Raw genomic sequence first — 17764 nt, forward strand, 5'->3', positions numbered from 1 at the left:
TTAATGGAAGAATTAATATCTTTTTCTGAAGTGACAGGCTTAAGAGTAAACATTGGAAAATCAATGTTTTTCAGTCTTCCACCACTGATTCAAATACACACATGTCATAGTCTGCATTTGGAGACTTGGGTGTGCTAATTCTAAAAATCATGAACCATGAATCTAAACTGAATTATCCCATTATTTTAAAAATGAACACAGACTTTAAAAAAATGGAACAAATTTAACCTTTCCATTTTAGGCTCTATTGCAGCAGTACATATGTTAATTCACCATTTTCTGTCCCTTTTTCAGGTCCTCCCTACTTTTCTCCAACGTCCAAATGGCAAAGTAAAATTGTTTAATTTTTCAAGGTAAGTCTTCAAGGTTGCACATGAAATCTTTTCTTTTCTTTTTTTAATGAAGGGGTTTACCAAACCTCTCAGTATACCATGTTGAATTCCAATTGAGACAGCAGGCTTTCTTGATTATGAATGATGGTAAGAAATGGATTAATTTGGAAGAAAAACAAATAGCCCTAGGTCTGCTATGTGCTTTATCTTTCAAAAACCTTAATCCTTAAAATTATCGCCCAAATGAATAACCCATATTTACAAACTAAACTGAGGATACGGAAAAAATGGAAGTTGACTCTTCCCAGGTTGTTCACTGCTCACTGCTCTGCAGACATAGGCCAGTCTGAAAGATGATACTTTAAAAGCTAAAATAAAGAACAGGGTAAAATTGGGTTATTTCAGACTGTGTGATTTTTTTTACAGGAGTAAGACCAGTAACAAAATGTACAAAAAATGGGAATTAACTTTAAACAGGCTTCAAATTCAACAAATTCAACATTTACTAAAGGATCTGATAGTTAAATTACATGCAACTTCTTTTGAATGATCCAAGGTGCCACTAGGTAATTGAGGTAAGGAAATAGTATCAAAATTTTATGGTCACTTAATACAGAATTAATTTGGGGACTTGTCTAGCCTAAAATCAATATGGGAATATGATGTAAAAGTAACAGTGCAAGACTCAATTTGGAAAGGCATATAGATGAAGAAACCCTTTAAGTCAGTGTCTGCAAGTATTAAAGAACTTCCACTCAAAATCTTCCACAGGTGGTATAGGACTCCATCCCAACATCACATCAACTATAAGCCCCTTATGTTGGTGTGGATATGACACTAAGGGGACAAATATACATTTATGGTGGACTTGTTCTTGAATACAAGTTGTTTGGTCCCTGGTTCACATAGAACTAACAGCACTAATAAACAATTGAATTCACTCCATAGCTTTTTATTTTAACAATGTTCCAAGGTACAAATAAAAACGTAGTATCTAAAGAACTCAACACTTTACCAACTGTAGCAAGGCGATCTATTGTCCAACACTGGAAATATTTTGTGGTATAAAAACATGTGCAACACTGCAATTTCAGTAAAAATTACATTTAGTTTTAAATTAATTCAAGGTGAGGCATAACCTTTGGATTTTGGTGCAGTGTGGTGGGATTTTATATAGTATGTTATTAATACTAATTGAAATAAGTTGATTCCACAAGTAAATTAGAATGTTTGAGACTATAAGATGATGTTGTCCTCTTTGTGTCTTTTTACTTTAACCTTATTTATAGCATTTGTACTCCAGATGATTATGGGATAATACCAGTTTATTAATATCACAGCAGACCTACAGTGAAAAGTAACATTTAAAAGACAAGTAATAAAAATTTGAAATGACATTTTTTAATACTGTAAAACGTGCACACTTTCCATACTGATTATTTACACAAGTTCTGTTGGTTGAATCTGTATTTTCAGTATTGGAAAAAAAATGGAGGGAGGAGGAGAGCCTGTGTCAGAAAGCAGAGGGAGAAGCCTCTAGTGATACTAAGAGATTGTGGTCATCAGCCTGCTGGCCCAATGCAATACACTGCAAAAGTACCTCTGGCCCACCCTATGTCCACATAGCGCTGGAGCTCAGGCACTTGCCTCCAGGTCATTCCCCAGGTTCACGAGAGCCCCAGATTCTTCATTGTCCGCCATCGGTCCTTGATCGCCACAGGAGTCCTGTTCTTAAAGGGGAAAGCCTGGGAAATGGCTTTCCACCTCCCTTCTCCAAACTTCTTCACGCCTTCCTTAATCCACCGAGACTCCTCTGAAGTCCAGAACTAGAAAGAAGAGAACACAGGCTCTCATGAGCAACCATCAAGTGCTGCAAGACTTGCCCCCATGACAGAACGACAGATACCCCACCCTCTGGAGATGGTCCATGGCTGTTGCTAACAGAGGATTGCCGCTGACGTGGGATGTAGCCCAGTGACTCACAGCAGGTAAATATCTAGCCCATATTTCAAGACATTAAACCCAACTTGGTGGCACGCTCTCCACACTTAGTCCTCCTTCTGCAATATGTGGGTAATAAAAATAAAATTCAGCCACCTTACAGTGTGGTTGAAGAGGCTATCAAAGATAGCAGATATGATGTGCTGAGATTGCCCAGGCTTCTTTGAAACATTTGGGTATCCAAGGCCCTTGATTAATTAATTAGGAGAGGCCCCTTAGTCCAGTGGTTGAATATGCAGAAGATCCCAGCTTCAAATCTGTGATATCTCCAGGTAGAGCTGCAAAAGAGGCACCTGGCCTGAAACCCTCTAGCACACACAATACTGAGGTAGACGGACCAGGATTCAGTATATGGCAGCTTCCTATGCTCCCATTAATAGGAATTTCATTTGGGGAGAGGGGGTCCTCATTAACTGGCCTCTATTTAGAGGGGTCTTGTCAAGGCAGGTCTATTTCTCCCCACTGGAGTGCTCAGTTCCAGACTGGGTCTAGGCTTGGTTACCTTCCTTTTAGAATCCAAGAGGGAAGTGTTGATGCTGCTGCTGCTTTCTTCCTTCGATTCTGAAACACAAATTAATTTACAAACTTTATGGGATGCATGGAACCACTCGGTAAGCTGGTTATTTCTACTGGCTCAGCAGCTGGGAGGTTTTACCACTACTGCACCTCATCAGAAATCCAGGGTAGTGGTCAAATTCCACCCAGCCCTTGGCATGATGTGTAGACAGTCAACTACTGATGGAACTATGTTAGGGTTGCCATACACCCAGGACATCCCTGACATGTCCTCTTTTGCGGGGCCAACAGGCTCATCCAGGGGGATTTTTACATTTTAAAGGAAATGTCCGGGGTTATAGGGAGAGGTGATTGATTGGCCAACTCTACACACCACTGCTGCTGCCAGCCCAAGCTGGGAAAAGAAGCATGTGGGTGCACTTCTAGCCGTGGCTCAGGCTGTCCTCTTTTTTGCACTTCAAGATATAGCAAACCCAAACTATGTGGCAAACAGCCATCCATGTTCACTCACAGTTGCCACCTCATTCTAGCACGGTTCACAAAATTGATCACTTTGTTTTGCAAGATGTTTACCAGGTTCTGAGAGTTTTGTCTTTAGCTAGTTTGTGCATAGCCTAAGCAAGCCTCCTGGAGGACCGCAGTTAACAGTTCTCTTTGCTTGCCATGTTTTCCTCTATGTCATTGTGATGTCACTGGGTAACGCAATGTGAGAAGCCATCAAAACAGCACAGATGCTTTAATTAGAAAGCAGTGCTGCTGCTGTGCACTTGGAGCAGGCAGTCCAAATATTTTACTTTTCTAATCCAAGAGCTGTGCCCCAAAATCCCTCTGCTTACTGTGTACAGGAGACTAGCTGCTTCACCAGGCCCCAATTAACTTCTCGATTCTAAGGAGCAGACAATGGGAACTCAAAGCTCCTGGCCTGACATTCAGACACTCACAGAGGAGAGCCTCAGCTGCTTGGCAGCTTTGCTATTTTGAGAGTAGCTTCGCTATATTTCTGCAATAGCAGCCTTGGGGCAAAACACCCTTGATCATGCCAAAACCAGGCAGGCAGATTCAAACAGTTGCTGCTTACCAAAGAGTTCATCCTCATCACTCCAGACCTCCTTTTCTTCAGCCTGATCTAAACAAATCAGTCTCCTCTTGGCTAATCTGAACGGAACAGAGAAACACAAGTGAGGAAAGACTTACCCCACAAGGAGATGAGACAGGACTGAGCTGCATCAATTAATGTTACACACAACCAGGATTATGGAGATGCTGGGTTAAGTATCAGACAAGGAGCAAGGTTAATTTGTCACAGCAAAGACACCACTGCAGAGACCTATGGCAGATTAAAAATGAGCAAAAAGCTGGTGGCAGAAACACAAACCCTTATCCTTGGTACAGACAGAAGGAGGGAGGGGGAGATAAATAACATTTTCTACCTTTTGTCTGGCAACTGAAGCTAACATTCCAGGCATCTGACAAAGCAGAGTCTGGCACAGGTGTTTCTGTCACAATAAGTTTGTTTAGTAGTCTTTAATAGGGCCAGAGACCGTATTGTCAATTCTGCTACATTTGCAATCTGAGTAATAAAAATAAAGGCAAGGTATGTGAACCAGATTCTTTTGCAACCTGCTTCTACTAGCTGGGGGAGAAGATGCACAGCGATGCAACCCTACCACTGCAAACCACCTTTGCCTTCCCTGGAGCTTCTGGGCTGAGGCCGAAGGCCTTCTAATGGATTCCTTACAAAGGTGAAAGTTGCACCAAATGCCTCATGCTGTGCCGGTTCCCCAGCAGACCCCACAGCAGTCATGACCTCTTACCTGGGATATTGGGAGGTATCATCAGGCTGGGTGGGTATTTGGGGTTGTTCAAGCCGGACAACCAAAGTTGCCACAGGCCTCTTGGATGAAACCTGGCAGGAAGTTGGGGGGTTCCAGCTCTCTGACCCCATAACCAGTGTGCTTATGGACACTGAGCGTTCACTGGGGTGCGGCCTGGAGGCAGCATGGTTCTTCTCCCTTTGGCACTTGGCTGCGTGGAAATCAGAAGCCAAACATGGCTTGGGAAAAGTCCAGTCCAACTTGTCCAGTTTTGAAAACTCTTCATCTGCATCTGGGGAATTGGACAGCATCTTGAAAGCGTCTCTCAGAGTAGAAAACCCATACGAGCCCATCCTCTTAGGCAAGCACCTGCAAAATAAACACCAGGAGGTTGCTCCACAAGTTTTGCCAATTTATGTTGTTGACCTCACCCCCAAGACCTTGCTCCCCTGGCAGCAGGTACAATTTGAGTTTGAGTGCTGAGAGCCAGAAGTTGTATGGCAAAACAGCTGCCCAGCATGGCAAAGGTAGTCAAAACTTTAAGAGGTCATAGGCTGCTAACCTGTCAGAGTCACTGGAAGCTACTGAGACAGTGGCAGCAGCAACCACAGCAGGTTCTGCAGCTCCACTGGTTTCTTCTTCTGGCTTTGAAGCTGCCTGGGACTCATCAACCACTTTAGCAAGTTCCAAAACAGCTCCCTTTGCCTCCATCAAAGGCCTTGAGGCTGTCTCACGGTCTCCCCCAAGAGACTTTGGCTGTTCTTCCACTGTATTGCTAGGCCCTCCCTCAGGCCTGGGCTCTTCCAAAGTCTCATCAGGTCTTCCCACAGATTCAGGTTTATCTGCTGCTGCTACCTCTGAGGTTTCTTTCACCATTTCCTCCTTGCTGGCTATTTCCAAAGGATTGAGCCTCGTCTCGTCCAAATCCTTTTTTGCCATCTTAAACAGAGAATGTGAACACAGTTACTATAGAACACTTCTCTACTTTATTTTCTTTTTTCTAGTTGTATACAGCAGCCATGCCCAAGCTGGTGCCCTGAAGATGCTTTACCTGCAACTCCCCTAAGCCCCAGACAGCACAGCCGCATGATGCTGAGCTGTTGGGAATTGCTAGTCCAAAACATTGTCAGGTTACAAGCTTGATATATGTCAAATGTGACATTGGAGCCCTGTGCTGTTCTGCAGTGGGGCACTTTGTTCTTCACAAAAAAATATTTCCCAAACACATAATAGTTTGTCCAGGGAGGCTTCTGTCTTAAGCCTCAGGTGTTGAATGTACTTTTTTGATCACAGTGTTTAGACGGCAAGAATTCTGCTGTAGCAATGTGGGTGATATTCAAGTGCTCCAGCAACACACAGGAACATATGAAGAAAGAAAGCTGCCTTATGCCAAGCCAGACCAATGGTTAATATAGTTTTCTATCACCACACATTGAGTGACAGTGGCTCTCCAGGGTTTCAAGCAGGGGACATTCCCAGTCCTACCTAGAGATGCCAGGGATTGAACTTGGGACCTTCTGCATGCAAAGCAGATGCTCAACTACTGAGCTGTACTCCCACTACAACATCCCATATCTCAACCTTGCTTACCTCTAGGAGAAAGGGCTCAGAGTCACTCAAGCAGCTTTCTAAATATAGAAGTATTCTCTGCTGGAAAGCTTTATAGGAGAAGTTCCAGATGGCTGGATGAGCGAAGTTTTTTTCTCGGATGATGTTCTGCAACACTGAGCTCAATTTCTAAGCAAGGGGAAATGTTTTTCAGTACTACTTTGCAGTCATTAGAAGTTTAAACAAACCAAACCAAACCACAAGAGCACTATAGGTAATGTCACAAATGCATGAAAGAATAATGACTAGAGATGTGAACCACAATCTGTAGCAACGTGTGCTGCTTGCGGATGCAATTTTTCTCATTGCGTAAGGAGGACAATAAACTCTCAAGTATTTAAGACACTCACTGAATTGGAGAATGTGGGAAGGACAAACCATGACTCTGCTTTGCAGTGAAATGACCCTACAAGAGGCACATTTTAACAACAACATCTGCGACATGAACTCATACCTGCTGAAAGCTCACCTGGGAACTTGGGTCCTTTGACATGTGTTTCTTCAAGATCTTGCTGGCTTGTTCGTATTCTTTGTTTTTTAGACAGGTTATAACAGCCTGGAGAAGAAAGACAAAATAATGGTTTGCAAGGAACTTTTCCTGGATCGCCCAAAGGAAACAAGTTTTCAAAACATGCTGAGTTCCAATAAACTCAGGCACTTTTGAGGATAAATTTCTCTCTCATTTCATCCCATCATACAAGAATCTTGCCTCCTTGCTTCTATTAACTTTTGTGAACTTATTTAAAAGTCTAATTTAAGCATGGAGAAAAACAGGCAAGAGTTAATCCTGCCATTGAATTAGCACCTTAAATAAAATTTCCTAAATATACTGCATTTTGAAACTTAAGACAGCTGTCCTCATACTTTCCAACTAGGCTGAGAAACAGTAATCAGTGCCTACAGAAGAGGAAATGCTAACACTTACTGCTTCCTTTATTTTTTTTCTTATTTCTTCTATTACATCAATGTCTATGTCCAATTCATTCTTCATCTTATCCAAAAGAACAAGGGCATGTTCAAGAGGTGTTAACTTGGTCTTGGTATCAATGGTCCAATCTTCTTCAATCCTAGACAGAAACTGGATAATCCGCAGCTGAATGCCAATGCATTTCTCTAGTGCTAGGGGCCGCGCAAGCACAGCTGGAGAATAACAAAACAGTCAAAACAGCCACTAAGCAAAATCAGATAGTTCAGCAAACCAGGTGTAACGAGGCTTGGGCCAGGGCACCAAAGCCCTGCCCCATATCCTGTACCCCTGGCCATATACAGACAGCCAACTTCATCCCAACATGCCCTTTGGCGCAGGAGTCACTTTGCATTTGCTTGTGTGTGTGTGTTATCTACAATATCCTTTAGTATCTATATGTACACAAACACACACATTGCTTTTTAGTGTCTTAATGGAGAGGTATCTTGCTGGGGCTGTGTTTTGTGGGAAAGAAATGCAGTATGTACAGATTTTATTTATAGACACACGGAAGTAATTACTGTAAGAAAATGAATGGTAAAGCACAATAGTTGAGTTTGTTAGAACTACACTCCAAAGGTGCTAGGCCATTCCTAACAGTTGGCTTCTGGAAACCATCACTCAACTACAGCCCGAACCCAAAACTCATTAAACTCAATTTCTCCTGACCATCTGTGATGAGCTTAGGAGGCATTCAGTTAAGGGGGCATGTATCCATTCCTAACCATCTTCCTGAGAATCACAGCCGCTGTTTTCAGACCTTCCTTCTGGGTTCTGTGCTGTTGGTTAGTTGTACTTTGTGCATTTTCTTTAAAAATCGTTTCCCTTAATTTCTAAAGGCAAATGACAAACGTTCCAGGGACATAGATTGTATTATATGGTCACTTTAGGTTCATTTTTTCTTAAATGAGAACACCTAATGACTATTAAATGTAATATATAAATGCAAATAAGTAACAATTTTAATGTTTGATGTTTGATGTTTTAGTATGTTCTGATATGTGCCCAGAGTGACTGAGGAAACCCAGGTAGATGGGCAGGGTATAACTAATAAAATTACTATTATTAGTTATTTACATTCACGTTCCTTAGCAGGAAGTACCTTTACAGTTATTTAACCGAGAGCGAATGTTCCCCAAACGGCCCTGTCGTAAAACAAACTGGTCTCCCCACCGTATATGACGTCCCGCAACTGGCGAAAGTCCTGGCTGCGGCCGGCCCGGAAAGCCTGAAGGGCCCGGTGGGCATAGAAGAGGAGGGTCCAGCGGTTCACCGTCTCCTCCAAGGCCTTTTCGCGAACCTCCGCGGCTCCTTCGGGCGATGCTCCGCGGCTACCGGCCGCCATCTTCCCTCTCCCGCGCGCCATCACGCCGGGAAGGGGGCGCGGCGAAAGTGACGCCATTCAACGGGTCTTTCCCCTGACGTAGTCGGTGGGCGGGGCAGGAGAACGTGGTGGGCGGGGGAGCGCGGAGAGCAGCGCTGGCTCAGAGCCCGGGACCCTGTAGTCTCAGCTCCGTCCAGGTCCTAGCGGGGCTCTCTCTGCTCGCTCCTCTGCCTGGAGACCCACAAAGCGTAGAGGGTGGAAGGGAAGGCTATGGGCAGCTCGCCCCCCGCCGTCGGGCTGCTTGTCCAGGCAAATCAAGGGGGCAGTCGCCGGGCAGGTTCCCACAGAGGCAGAGAAATCGGACTTGGGGAGGATAGAGGACGGAGCACGAGGGCCGAGACCGGGCCACTGTCTCTGGCAGGGCGTTTCTAGGGTGATGGCTGCTGCTGCAGCTGCGCTGCACGTGCGAAGTCACCAGAAAGGGGGGGGGAATCAAGATGCCCCGACGGCTGGGGGGTGGGATCATCTGCAGCAGTTGCCAGATGCTCCCGCGTTGCCTCTTCAGCCAATCAAAGGGAACCGCTGTTTCTCCCTCTCTCGGTCCACATCTTCGTTTCGTGTCCGGCCTGTCTCGCCCCTTCCAGGAAGGCGCCCTACGCCTCTGCCTCGGGCAGCCTGGGGAACGGGGGTCCTGCTTGGTTGACTGGAGGAAGGGACTTGGAGATGAAGGCGATGGGGTAAAGCCCCACCTGCGATTTCTGGGTCGGTTGCATATGGGGCTGGGCTCCATAAGGACTTCTTCGGGCTGCCCATAATTTTTCTTCCGTTGTTGATGTCCTTTTCATATCACTCTGCGAAGTCTTAGCACCCGACACAACATTGCGAAAAAACAATGAGGGGCAACTATTCAAAGTAGACCAAAGGGAGTGAAGTTGAATTAAAAGGGTTTTATTTTGCATGGGAAATACGAGCGGTTTTTAAATACTCAGAAACGCAACTTCTCGGTATGCACACGGCTTTCGGCTGCCCCTGCAGCCCTGCTGGGATCATTTCGGGGGGGGAAATGCAGAATCTAATCGAGGCTGCCCCTAAACTCGGGAATTGACTATAAAAGAAGACGGAAGTTTTGCCTCTTGTGTGTTTATAGTGCAACGCGCTTCTTTGTAGCGCAGTTTCCGGCTCTCTGCCGGAAGTGGAACCCATGTGCATCTTCCTTTTGCTGCCATGGCAGGAGCTGCGGGCGCGTCGCTCTGGGTGAGGAAGGTCGCACAGTGGGCGGGCGCTGGGCTGAAGGGAGGGCCGTAGCTTCGTGCCAGAGCAGGCATTTTACAGGTCGAGGTACCCTGTGAAGAAAGAGCCTCTGCTCTGCCGGGGAGAGCCTGGAGGAAGGCCCGCCTTTGCCAGTCAGAGCAGGCGATACTCGATGGGCAAATTATTTGCCTCCCGCAGCGCTCTGCGTGCGTACCCACCCACCCGTGTTGCTGGTTTGAAGCAACTAATGAGGAAATGTAGAGTGGATTCTTCAGTCTTGAGGCGGGGCTAGATGCGCTGTAGGGCGATATGCAGTCATGCAGCTGTGGGGTTGCCTAGAAACAGGATACCAACCTCCACTTCAAGGGGAAAGTTGCAACTCCTTCACTACTGTGCTTAACTCCTCTTACTGCTTGAAAGGGACTAAGCAAAGTTTGCAGGGCAGGTATTATGCCTTCGAGAGAGGATGGAGCCGATGCCAGTCAGAGCAAGAAACCCTGACCTGGGTGGCCCAAAAATCTGGGGTGGGTGGGGGTGCGCAGCTACTTGCCGTTCCTGAGTGAACCGCACAGCTTTAACGTAGTTGCTGGGAGGGCTCCAGTGGGCAGCTGTGAGAGCAAATTGTGTGTTGCTCCTTTGGGGTAGGCTGGAGCAACAGCCAAATTAAGCAGAGGTTGAGCGGGTGCAGCTTTTGCTGAGCAGCAATGGTTCTCCTGCCTGCCATGCAGCTGCTGAAGGGCTTGAGGCAGATTCCTCTACCAAAAGGCCTCCTGTCAGATCCGGCCAGTCATTCCCAGGAGCCAGTAGTAATTGGAAGCTATGCCTTCCTTGTGTTGTGGCATCTGAAATCCTCCCCTTTGGCCATCCCAGGTAGTACCAGCAGCTCTTCAACAGGATTCCTGCTGCGTTTGACCCTTTCAGAGTGCCCCATGCGGACCAGCTGCTTTCTCAATTTTAGAGTCAGTATTTATCCCAATTGGGGTGATGAGGCAGGGTAGCTTGGCCAGGTCTAGCCAAAGCCAACTTGGGGCTTTAACCCAGATATTCCAGACAGAGTTCTGTGGGTGGAGCAGGGTGGAGCAGGGTGGTAGACCTTCCTCCTCCCGTTCTCCAGGGGTTGGGTGGGCTGTAGGCTTGGGGGTGTATCTCACTCTCTTTGCTCTCCCAGCGGCGCTTTAAGGAGGCAACAGTGATTCTCGGTGGGGGCAGCCTGATCTTCACCTCATACCTGGTGGTCAAGGGAGATGAGCACTTCTACACTGCACAGCTGATGCCACTCCTGCAGAGAGTGGTGGGGCCCGAGACAGCCCACAGACTGGCTGTGCGCTTTGTGGCTCTGGGGATCCTGCCCTGCTCAAGCCAAGCTGACTCGGATACATTGGTGCGTAAACTATGCAGGTGACTGGCGGTCAGAGGCTGCTGTGCTCCTGCTTTGGGCCCTGCCTCTCATCCTACTGCTCCCAATCCCTTCCTGTGGGCCTGGCATGCCCTCTCTCTCCTGGGACAGGATGGGGCCTTGCTCGTCTCTTCTGCTGCCAAAGGCTTTCTGCTGGTTAACTGGTGCTTAATTGGCTTCCCAGGCAGTGGAAGTCTTTGGGCGCCGTTTTCGGAACCCTCTTGGCCTGGCTGCTGGTTTTGACAAGCATGGAGAGGCTGTAGATGGACTCTACAAGATGGGATTTGGCTTTGTGGAGGTGGGGAGTGTCACCCCAGAGCCCCAAGAGGGGAACCCCAGGCCCCGTGTCTTCCGGCTGCCAGAGGACCAGGCCATTATTAACAGGTAGGAGGCTGGAACAGAGGTGGGTGGCGAGGGTGAGCCTTTGACAAACCTCTCCTGCAGTGGAGGAGGTGGTGATGTATTGGGGAAGAGAGGGGTGGTGGTATTCACCTGAGCTGTATTCACCTGAGCTGTGCCCACCACTTTCTAGGTATGGGTTCAACAGCCACGGGCATGCAGTGGTGGAGCACAGACTTCGAGCCCGACGAGAAACTCAGCTTCAGCTCAGCTCAGGTGAGGTGGCTTGTGTCCTCCCACCCCATGAGCCATGGAAAATCCCTGCTCCCTTCTTTCCCCCACCCAATTGCTGCTGTATTAGTACATGCTTGTGGCAGTCAGATCTGGAGAGGAGCTTTCAGGGAACGTGAAGAGTGGCAAGGAGCAAATAATCTTGCAATTGATTAGTGGAGGATTTCTTGATCCTGCCCTGGACCCTTCCCAGAGCATCTCTGGTCAGGAGCAGTGCCTGCCTCAGTGCCAGTGGCTGCTTCCTTTTGCCCAGCCCTGACAGGCCCACCTTGCCCCTGGGGAAATCTCTTACGTGTCTGCCCACCTCATCAGGGATTCCTTACGTGGCAGTCGTCTTTGCTATCGCCCTCCCTGTCTGATTGGCTTCTGTTTGTGCATACTCTCCCTTCCTAGCGGGGATGCCTCTTGGAATAAATCTTGGCAAGAACAAGGCCTCTGTGGATGCAGCAGCCGACTACGTGGCAGGCGTGCGGGTACTGGGCCCGCTGGCCGATTACCTGGTGGTGAACATTTCCAGCCCCAACACGCCTGGACTGCGGGCCCTTCAAGGCAAAGCGGAGCTGCGCCTCCTGTTGGCCAAGGTGGGTCTCTTGCCCCAAGAGCATTACCTAGCTTCTTGGTCCCCTCCAGTAAGCAACCAGGCTGCTCTCTGGCACACATTTAGGGCTTGCTCTCTGCGCGGAGGGCAGCAGCTGATTGGAGCAAAGGAGAAGCAGTCTGTTGCTCCCATTTCTCATTTATTGAAAAGTGCCTGGCAAAGGAAGGCCAGGGTTTTGCTGGTACATTGTTCACACATCCTACTGCAGGAGTTGAATGCGTGCCAGATTGAGAACCTTGTACATGTGCAGCAGCCTTGACTCCAGATGGTGGTGGTGAACCTACAGGAGGCTGCTTCTGTCTTCCCCTCCTTCCATACCTGCCCTTTGGATCCTGCTGCTGAGCCTCTCCTGCTATGCAGAGCTCAGCTTCTGTCCCTAGTTTATAGCAGGGGCAGTTCCCCTCTCCTAGCCGTGTTGTGCTTGTAATCATGTGCCCTTCTGGGCAGTGTGAACATGATCTTTGGCTGACGGCTCTGTGCTTCTTGGCAGGTGCTGGCTGAGAGGGACGCTTTGGCATGCAAGCACAAGCCGGCTGTACTGGTGAAAATTGCTCCAGACCTCACAGCCCAAGACAAGCAGGACATTGCCAGTGTTGTCTCCGAGGTGATGCAGGGGTGGGCAGGCAGGGGTGGTTTTGCCTGGCTGATGCCTCAGTTATTCCTGGTTGGTTTGTCCTTTTATGCCTTGTTCTAGAGCAGCTGCCTTAAGAGATCACCTTGCCTCATGTGGGCCTCTTTGATCACTTCCATCAGTGGAACTTGCACTTTTACACCTGCCACTCTGCACTCCTTGCAAAAGCAATCTTGTGAGCATAACAGCACATGGAACTTCCTGCTTCTTGATACTGGGCAGACACCCTCACTATATTGAGAGCCAGTGTGGTGTAGTGGTTAAGAGCGGTAGACTCGTAATCTGGGGAACCGGGTTCGCGGCCCCGCTCCTCCACATGCAGCTGCTGGGTGACCTTGGCCTAGTCACACTTCTTTGAAGTCTCTCATCCCCACCCACCTCACAGGGTGTTTGTTGTGGGGGAGGAAGGGAAAGAATAATGTTAGCCACTTTGAGACTCCTTCGGGTAGTGATAAAGCGGGATTTTAAATCCAAACTCTTCTTCTTCTTGGATTCTGCCGGAAAACCTTTGTTTTTGCAAGCCTACCCAGACATGTAATTTAGTCACCTATATCGGCTTTAAGTATTTATTGAATTTATCTTTGTTTTGAATTGAGGTGGCTTTACATACCTTTGCTTTTAGTGAACTGTGGATTTCATCTGTGTTTTAGCTTAAGCTATATTTGTACGCTGCTTGGGAGATATATACTGTAGATTTTTGATCAAGTGGTCTCATAAATTTTCTTTAAATAAGAGTGAGAATGGGGCGGGGCTAGACTTTCTGGGCCACCACTGTGGGAAGGAGGGCAGCACATAGGAGGAGGCTGCGGCTCTGAGGCTTGACACTGCTCCCTTTTCCCCAGTTAGGCGTTGATGGACTGGTGGTCACCAACACCACTGTGAGCCGCCCCAGCACCTTGCGTGCAGCTCTTCGTGAGGAGGTAGGGGGTCTAAGCGGAGCTCCCCTGCGAGACCTCTCCACTCAGCTGGTCAGCGAGATGTACTCTCTCACCCAGGGTAAGGAGATAGAGGTTGGAGGGAGGGAGGGAGGGGGTGCAGGTAGGAGGGACACCAGAATCCCTCCCACTAGCAGCCTCTTCTTCCCCCTCAGGACGGGTCCCCATCATTGGTGTAGGTGGAGTCTCCAGCGGGCAAGATGCCTTGGACAAGATCCGTGCAGGGGCCTCCTTGGTGCAGATGTACACTGCCCTCACCTACCGTGGGCCACCTGTGGTGGGTGTTGTGAAACAGGAGCTGGAGGCTCTGTTAAGGTGAGTGCCAGGCTAGGCCCAGCTCCCAGCTTTTTGATGGCCCAAACACTCTCTCTCTCTCTCTCTCTCTCTCTCTCTCTCTCTCTCTCTCTCTCTCTCTGTGTGTGTGTGTGTGTGTGTGTGTGTGAGAGAGAGAGAGAGAGAGAGAGAGAGAGAGAGAGAGAGGGAGGGAGAGGAGGGGTGCACCTAATGGACCCTCAATCTGGCTGTGTGTTGCAGATACATTATGATGTAACTTCAGATTCAAGCAAAGTTATGCTGATCAGAAAGCACAGCAGAATGAGATTGCTGCTAGCATGAGATTGGGCTGTAGAGGGAGCTGAGCAGATCACAAAACTGTCTCCCACCTAGGTTGTCATGCTAGGCTTCTTTTTGCATGTATGCTCTCTAATTACACTGCAAGAAGCTGATCTCTGTTACTCTTTACATCAAGTACCTGGTCCTCCTTGCTTGATGTTCTTTGTCTCTGGCTCTGCCTATTACATCCATTCCTTCTCTTCCTCCCACACTCTGCTTGCCAGCCAGCCTGCCTTTCCTCCAGATCTGCTTCCTGGCCCCTGGCCCATCTTCTCTTGGAAGCCCCTGCTGCTGCTTGTTCTTCCACCTGTCCCTTACCTCCAGTCTCAAATTACTTTCCACCTCCATCATGACAAATTACCTTATCTCCACCACAGTTCCTTTGTGTCATTTTGTGGTCTATGGAGCCCTGGCAGCTTTAAAGCAATTGACGTCTGGGACAACAGTAGTCCCAAAACAAGTAATAACAGACCTTGCTTTCTATTCTGTATACCTGTGCATCTGTTGTCTTATCCAAACAATCAAATATGTACTACGTAGAGGAGAAAGTGGTCCTGATCCTGTGGGTATTTCACATCCTTGGTTTCCTGTGACTCGCCTGCAGGTCACAGGTCCCCTCCCTACAAAGTACAAGGATCTGCTCTACAGGCATAAGCTTTTCTGTTTACCTTTTGTAGCTGGGGAGGGAGGTGGGGACCCAAGTGGGAAGCTGGTATCTTAAGCAAATACAGACTTTGCTTGGGTTGAGGTTTTATCTTTCTAGGCACCAAGAAGACTGCAGGGCCAGAGACTGATCTACTCACTCTGTGCTGTTTTCTCCTTTGTGCAGGGAGCAAGGATTCCAGAGTGTGCAGGATGCTGTGGGTGCAGATCATGGCCTCTGAGGACTCCTGGCATGGGCTTAGTGTGACAGCAGGGACTCTGTGGGCATAGAGATGCTTGTTTGCCCAGGTCAGCGTGGTAGCATCCAGCATGTTTCTGCTCGTAGTCTTGCTGGCCCCCTCGTCTTCCCTTACATGAGGGCAGGGGGGCTTCCATCAAGATCTGCTGGGTCCATTGTTTTTCCAGCAAGGAACAAAAAAGTGCCTCCCTTAAGAGCTTCACAGTGTACTTCTTAATACAAACTTTTGCTGACCAGCAGGTACTAAGTGTGAGCAAACATTGACACAAGTCAAGTAGGCCAGGCTTGGGCTGGCTTCTTTAATCGGAAACTATCAAGCAACACAGAGGGCTAGGATCTGTGCATATCCTCAGGCAAGACAAAGTCAAGGAATTCCCCTCATCTGCTGAGACCCAACAGAGTCAGGTCTGCAGTGTGATTCAGTCTCTCTCAGATGGAATTAAGGAAAATGGGAGTATGGCAGAAATATTTTCTCTGTTTCATCCCAGAGCCCCACTCTTGAACTTAGGATGCTGAGGATGGGGGCACGATCAGCATTGCTCTGAGGGGGCTGTGGGATTTTGTTCCCTGCCTTGCCTTCAGAGGAAGGTGGATCTTTTTCTGGGTGGTATTTCAATAAAGCTTTTCTTTAAACTTGTTATGTTTATTTTGTTTTTTATTTTATTATGTTTTTAAATTTGGTATGACAATGTCATATTTCACGTTTTATGATGGAGATCAACATACAAAAGGTTAAAAAACATTGCCAGTGGTGGTGGTGGGGACTTCTCTTTAACTATTAAAAGTAAATCTAAAAGGGGGGGGTATTGTTTCACTTCTCCATGAGGGCCAGGCATAGGCACCTCCCAAGGGTAGAAGTTCTCTCATGGTGAAGGCCCCTGCAGCTGCCCTCGGACCGTGGCTTGAAGAGGTGCCAGCTCCAGGAGTAAATCTGCAGCGTCCTGAGAGCTCTGGTGAAGGGAGAGGGGCATCCTTTGAAGACCCAGTGTATTTGTCTTTCAGTGGTAAGGGGGTTGTGCCCTGGCACCCAATGCAGGCTTTGCAGCAGTGAATGGGAGGTTATCCTAGGAATTGACCCTCAATTACACCCATGCAGAATAAAAGGATGGCAGCTGGACGCAAAAGGCGCCAGACAACCCCCCCCCCGGCCAAGGAGTGACTCGCAAGGGCGTGAACAGCGTAAGTCACCCCGCCAGACTCTCCAGCCGTGTGAGGTGGGGCTGAATTGGCGCCGACGTAGGAAGGGCGGGAGGAGGCGGATCCGGAGAAGCCCCGCCCCCGGGCCAAGAGGCTCGTCTGTCGCCGGGACAACCGGTTATGTCACCCTAGACATAAAGAAGTGTGCATGCACACGAAAGCTCATACCAAAATAAAAACTTAGTTGGTCTTTTAAGGTGCTACTGAAGGAATTTTTTTATTTTGCTTAGACATAAAGAGTAAGAGTGGCCCTTCTGCTGCGTGGGATTTTCGGGCCTCTGAAAACTCAACCGGCTGCAATCCGAGCCACTTTGGCTAGAGAGCGCGGGACTCGCGTTTGCCCCTCTGTCGGCTGGCTGTAGGTCTCCTAGACCCGCAGTCTTCAACCTTTTCAGTCTTCAACTTCTGTTTCAGTGTATCTGAAGAAGTGTGCATGCACATGAAAGCTCATACCAATGACAAACTTAGTTGGTCTCTAAGGTGCTACTGGAAGCAATTTTTTTTTATTTTGTTTCAACCTTTTCAGTCTCTAGACCCGCCTTTAACCGAACATGCATTTGGGGACCGATCTTGTAATCGTTTACCACATATTTGCATAGCGGTGGCGCTGCTGTTGCGACCCACAAGCGGGTCTCGACCCACCACCACTTGGACTAGATTACCCCCGCGGCCCCTTCCGACTCTACTATTCCATGACCTATGGCTGGGGAACTTCCGGTCCAGCAGAGGATGGTTGGACATCAATTCCCATCCTCGTCTCTGGCCATGCTGGCTGCTGGAAGTTGCGGCAGCACCTGGAGGGCCATGAAGACCCCCCCCCAGCTCCCCACCCCTGCATTAGCCCCGTTCCCGTCCATGATCTTGAACTGCTTTCACAGCTGTCTGAGGGAGCGACATCCCCCTCCTCTTCTGAAGGAAAATTGCTAGTTCTGCCGCCTTCCGTTCCAGCTACGCGGAAGTCCGGGATCTCCTTGCGCGGTTTCCTGTGGGAGGCTTTTCCTTTCCCTCCTCCAGGCGGCGGCAACCCGGAAATCCCGCCTCCGCAAAAGGC

General features: G+C 48.3%; 2 protein-coding genes across 9 annotated transcripts; one reads left to right on the forward strand and one right to left on the reverse strand.

Annotated features, from left to right (window-relative positions):
• Positions 1-1268: 1268 nt before the first annotated feature.
• Positions 1269-8607, reverse strand: TERF2 (telomeric repeat binding factor 2). Its single transcript, XM_035120625.3, has 9 exons — positions 8412-8607; positions 7197-7411; positions 6741-6827; positions 6254-6400; positions 5226-5602; positions 4664-5032; positions 3928-4004; positions 2836-2894; positions 1269-2158 (listed from the first exon to the last, which is right to left on the reverse strand). Exons 1-9 carry the CDS (start codon positions 8602-8604, stop codon positions 2000-2002), a joined length of 1683 nt encoding a protein of 560 aa, XP_034976516.3. The 5' UTR covers positions 8605-8607; the 3' UTR covers positions 1269-1999.
• Positions 8608-8706: 99 nt separating this feature from the next.
• DHODH (dihydroorotate dehydrogenase (quinone)) lies at positions 8707-16156 on the forward strand. Of its 8 annotated transcripts, none has more exons than XR_015950532.1 (9): positions 8707-9299; positions 10982-11194; positions 11394-11593; positions 11742-11824; positions 12233-12420; positions 12928-13041; positions 13915-14064; positions 14159-14318; positions 15445-16156. XR_015950532.1 is itself a non-coding variant. In XM_088671992.1 (9 exons), exons 1-9 carry the CDS (start codon positions 9060-9062, stop codon positions 15497-15499), a joined length of 1407 nt encoding a protein of 468 aa, XP_088528118.1. In that variant the 5' UTR covers positions 8707-9059; the 3' UTR covers positions 15500-16156. The 8 variants fall into 8 exon arrangements, 6 of the variants coding, with proteins under 6 accessions (XP_088528118.1, XP_088528121.1, XP_034973910.3 ...); XM_088671992.1 differs by having other exon boundaries at positions 13911-14064; XM_088671995.1 differs by having other exon boundaries at positions 8709-10258; positions 13911-14064.
• Positions 16157-17764: the final 1608 nt, after the last annotated feature.

The sequence above is a fragment of the Zootoca vivipara genome, chromosome 6, assembly GCF_965207765.1.
Source record: "Zootoca vivipara chromosome 6, rZooViv2.hap1.1, whole genome shotgun sequence".
NCBI lineage: Eukaryota > Metazoa > Chordata > Lepidosauria > Squamata > Lacertidae > Zootoca > Zootoca vivipara.

Bases quoted from the DNA above. Each gene is read 5' to 3' on its own strand.
- TERF2 (XM_035120625.3), bottom strand. From the start codon at position 8,604: ATGGCGCGCGGGAGAGGGAAGATGGCGGCCGGTAGCCGCGGAGCATCG. The intron at 6,401-6,740 runs GTGAGCTTTCAG...CCCCTTGCTTAG, and splicing joins CAAAGGACCCAAGTTCCCAG to AAATTGAGCTCAGTGTTGCA. The intron at 4,005-4,663 runs GTAAGAGGTCAT...TGTTCCGTTCAG, and splicing joins GATACCTCCCAATATCCCAG to ATTAGCCAAGAGGAGACTGA.
- DHODH (XM_088671991.1), top strand. From the start codon at position 10,518: ATGGTTCTCCTGCCTGCCATGCAGCTGCTGAAGGGCTTGAGGCAGATT. The intron at 12,421-12,927 runs GTGGGTCTCTTG...GCTTCTTGGCAG, and splicing joins TGCGCCTCCTGTTGGCCAAG to GTGCTGGCTGAGAGGGACGC. The intron at 14,065-14,158 runs GTAAGGAGATAG...CTTCCCCCTCAG, and splicing joins GATGTACTCTCTCACCCAGG to GACGGGTCCCCATCATTGGT.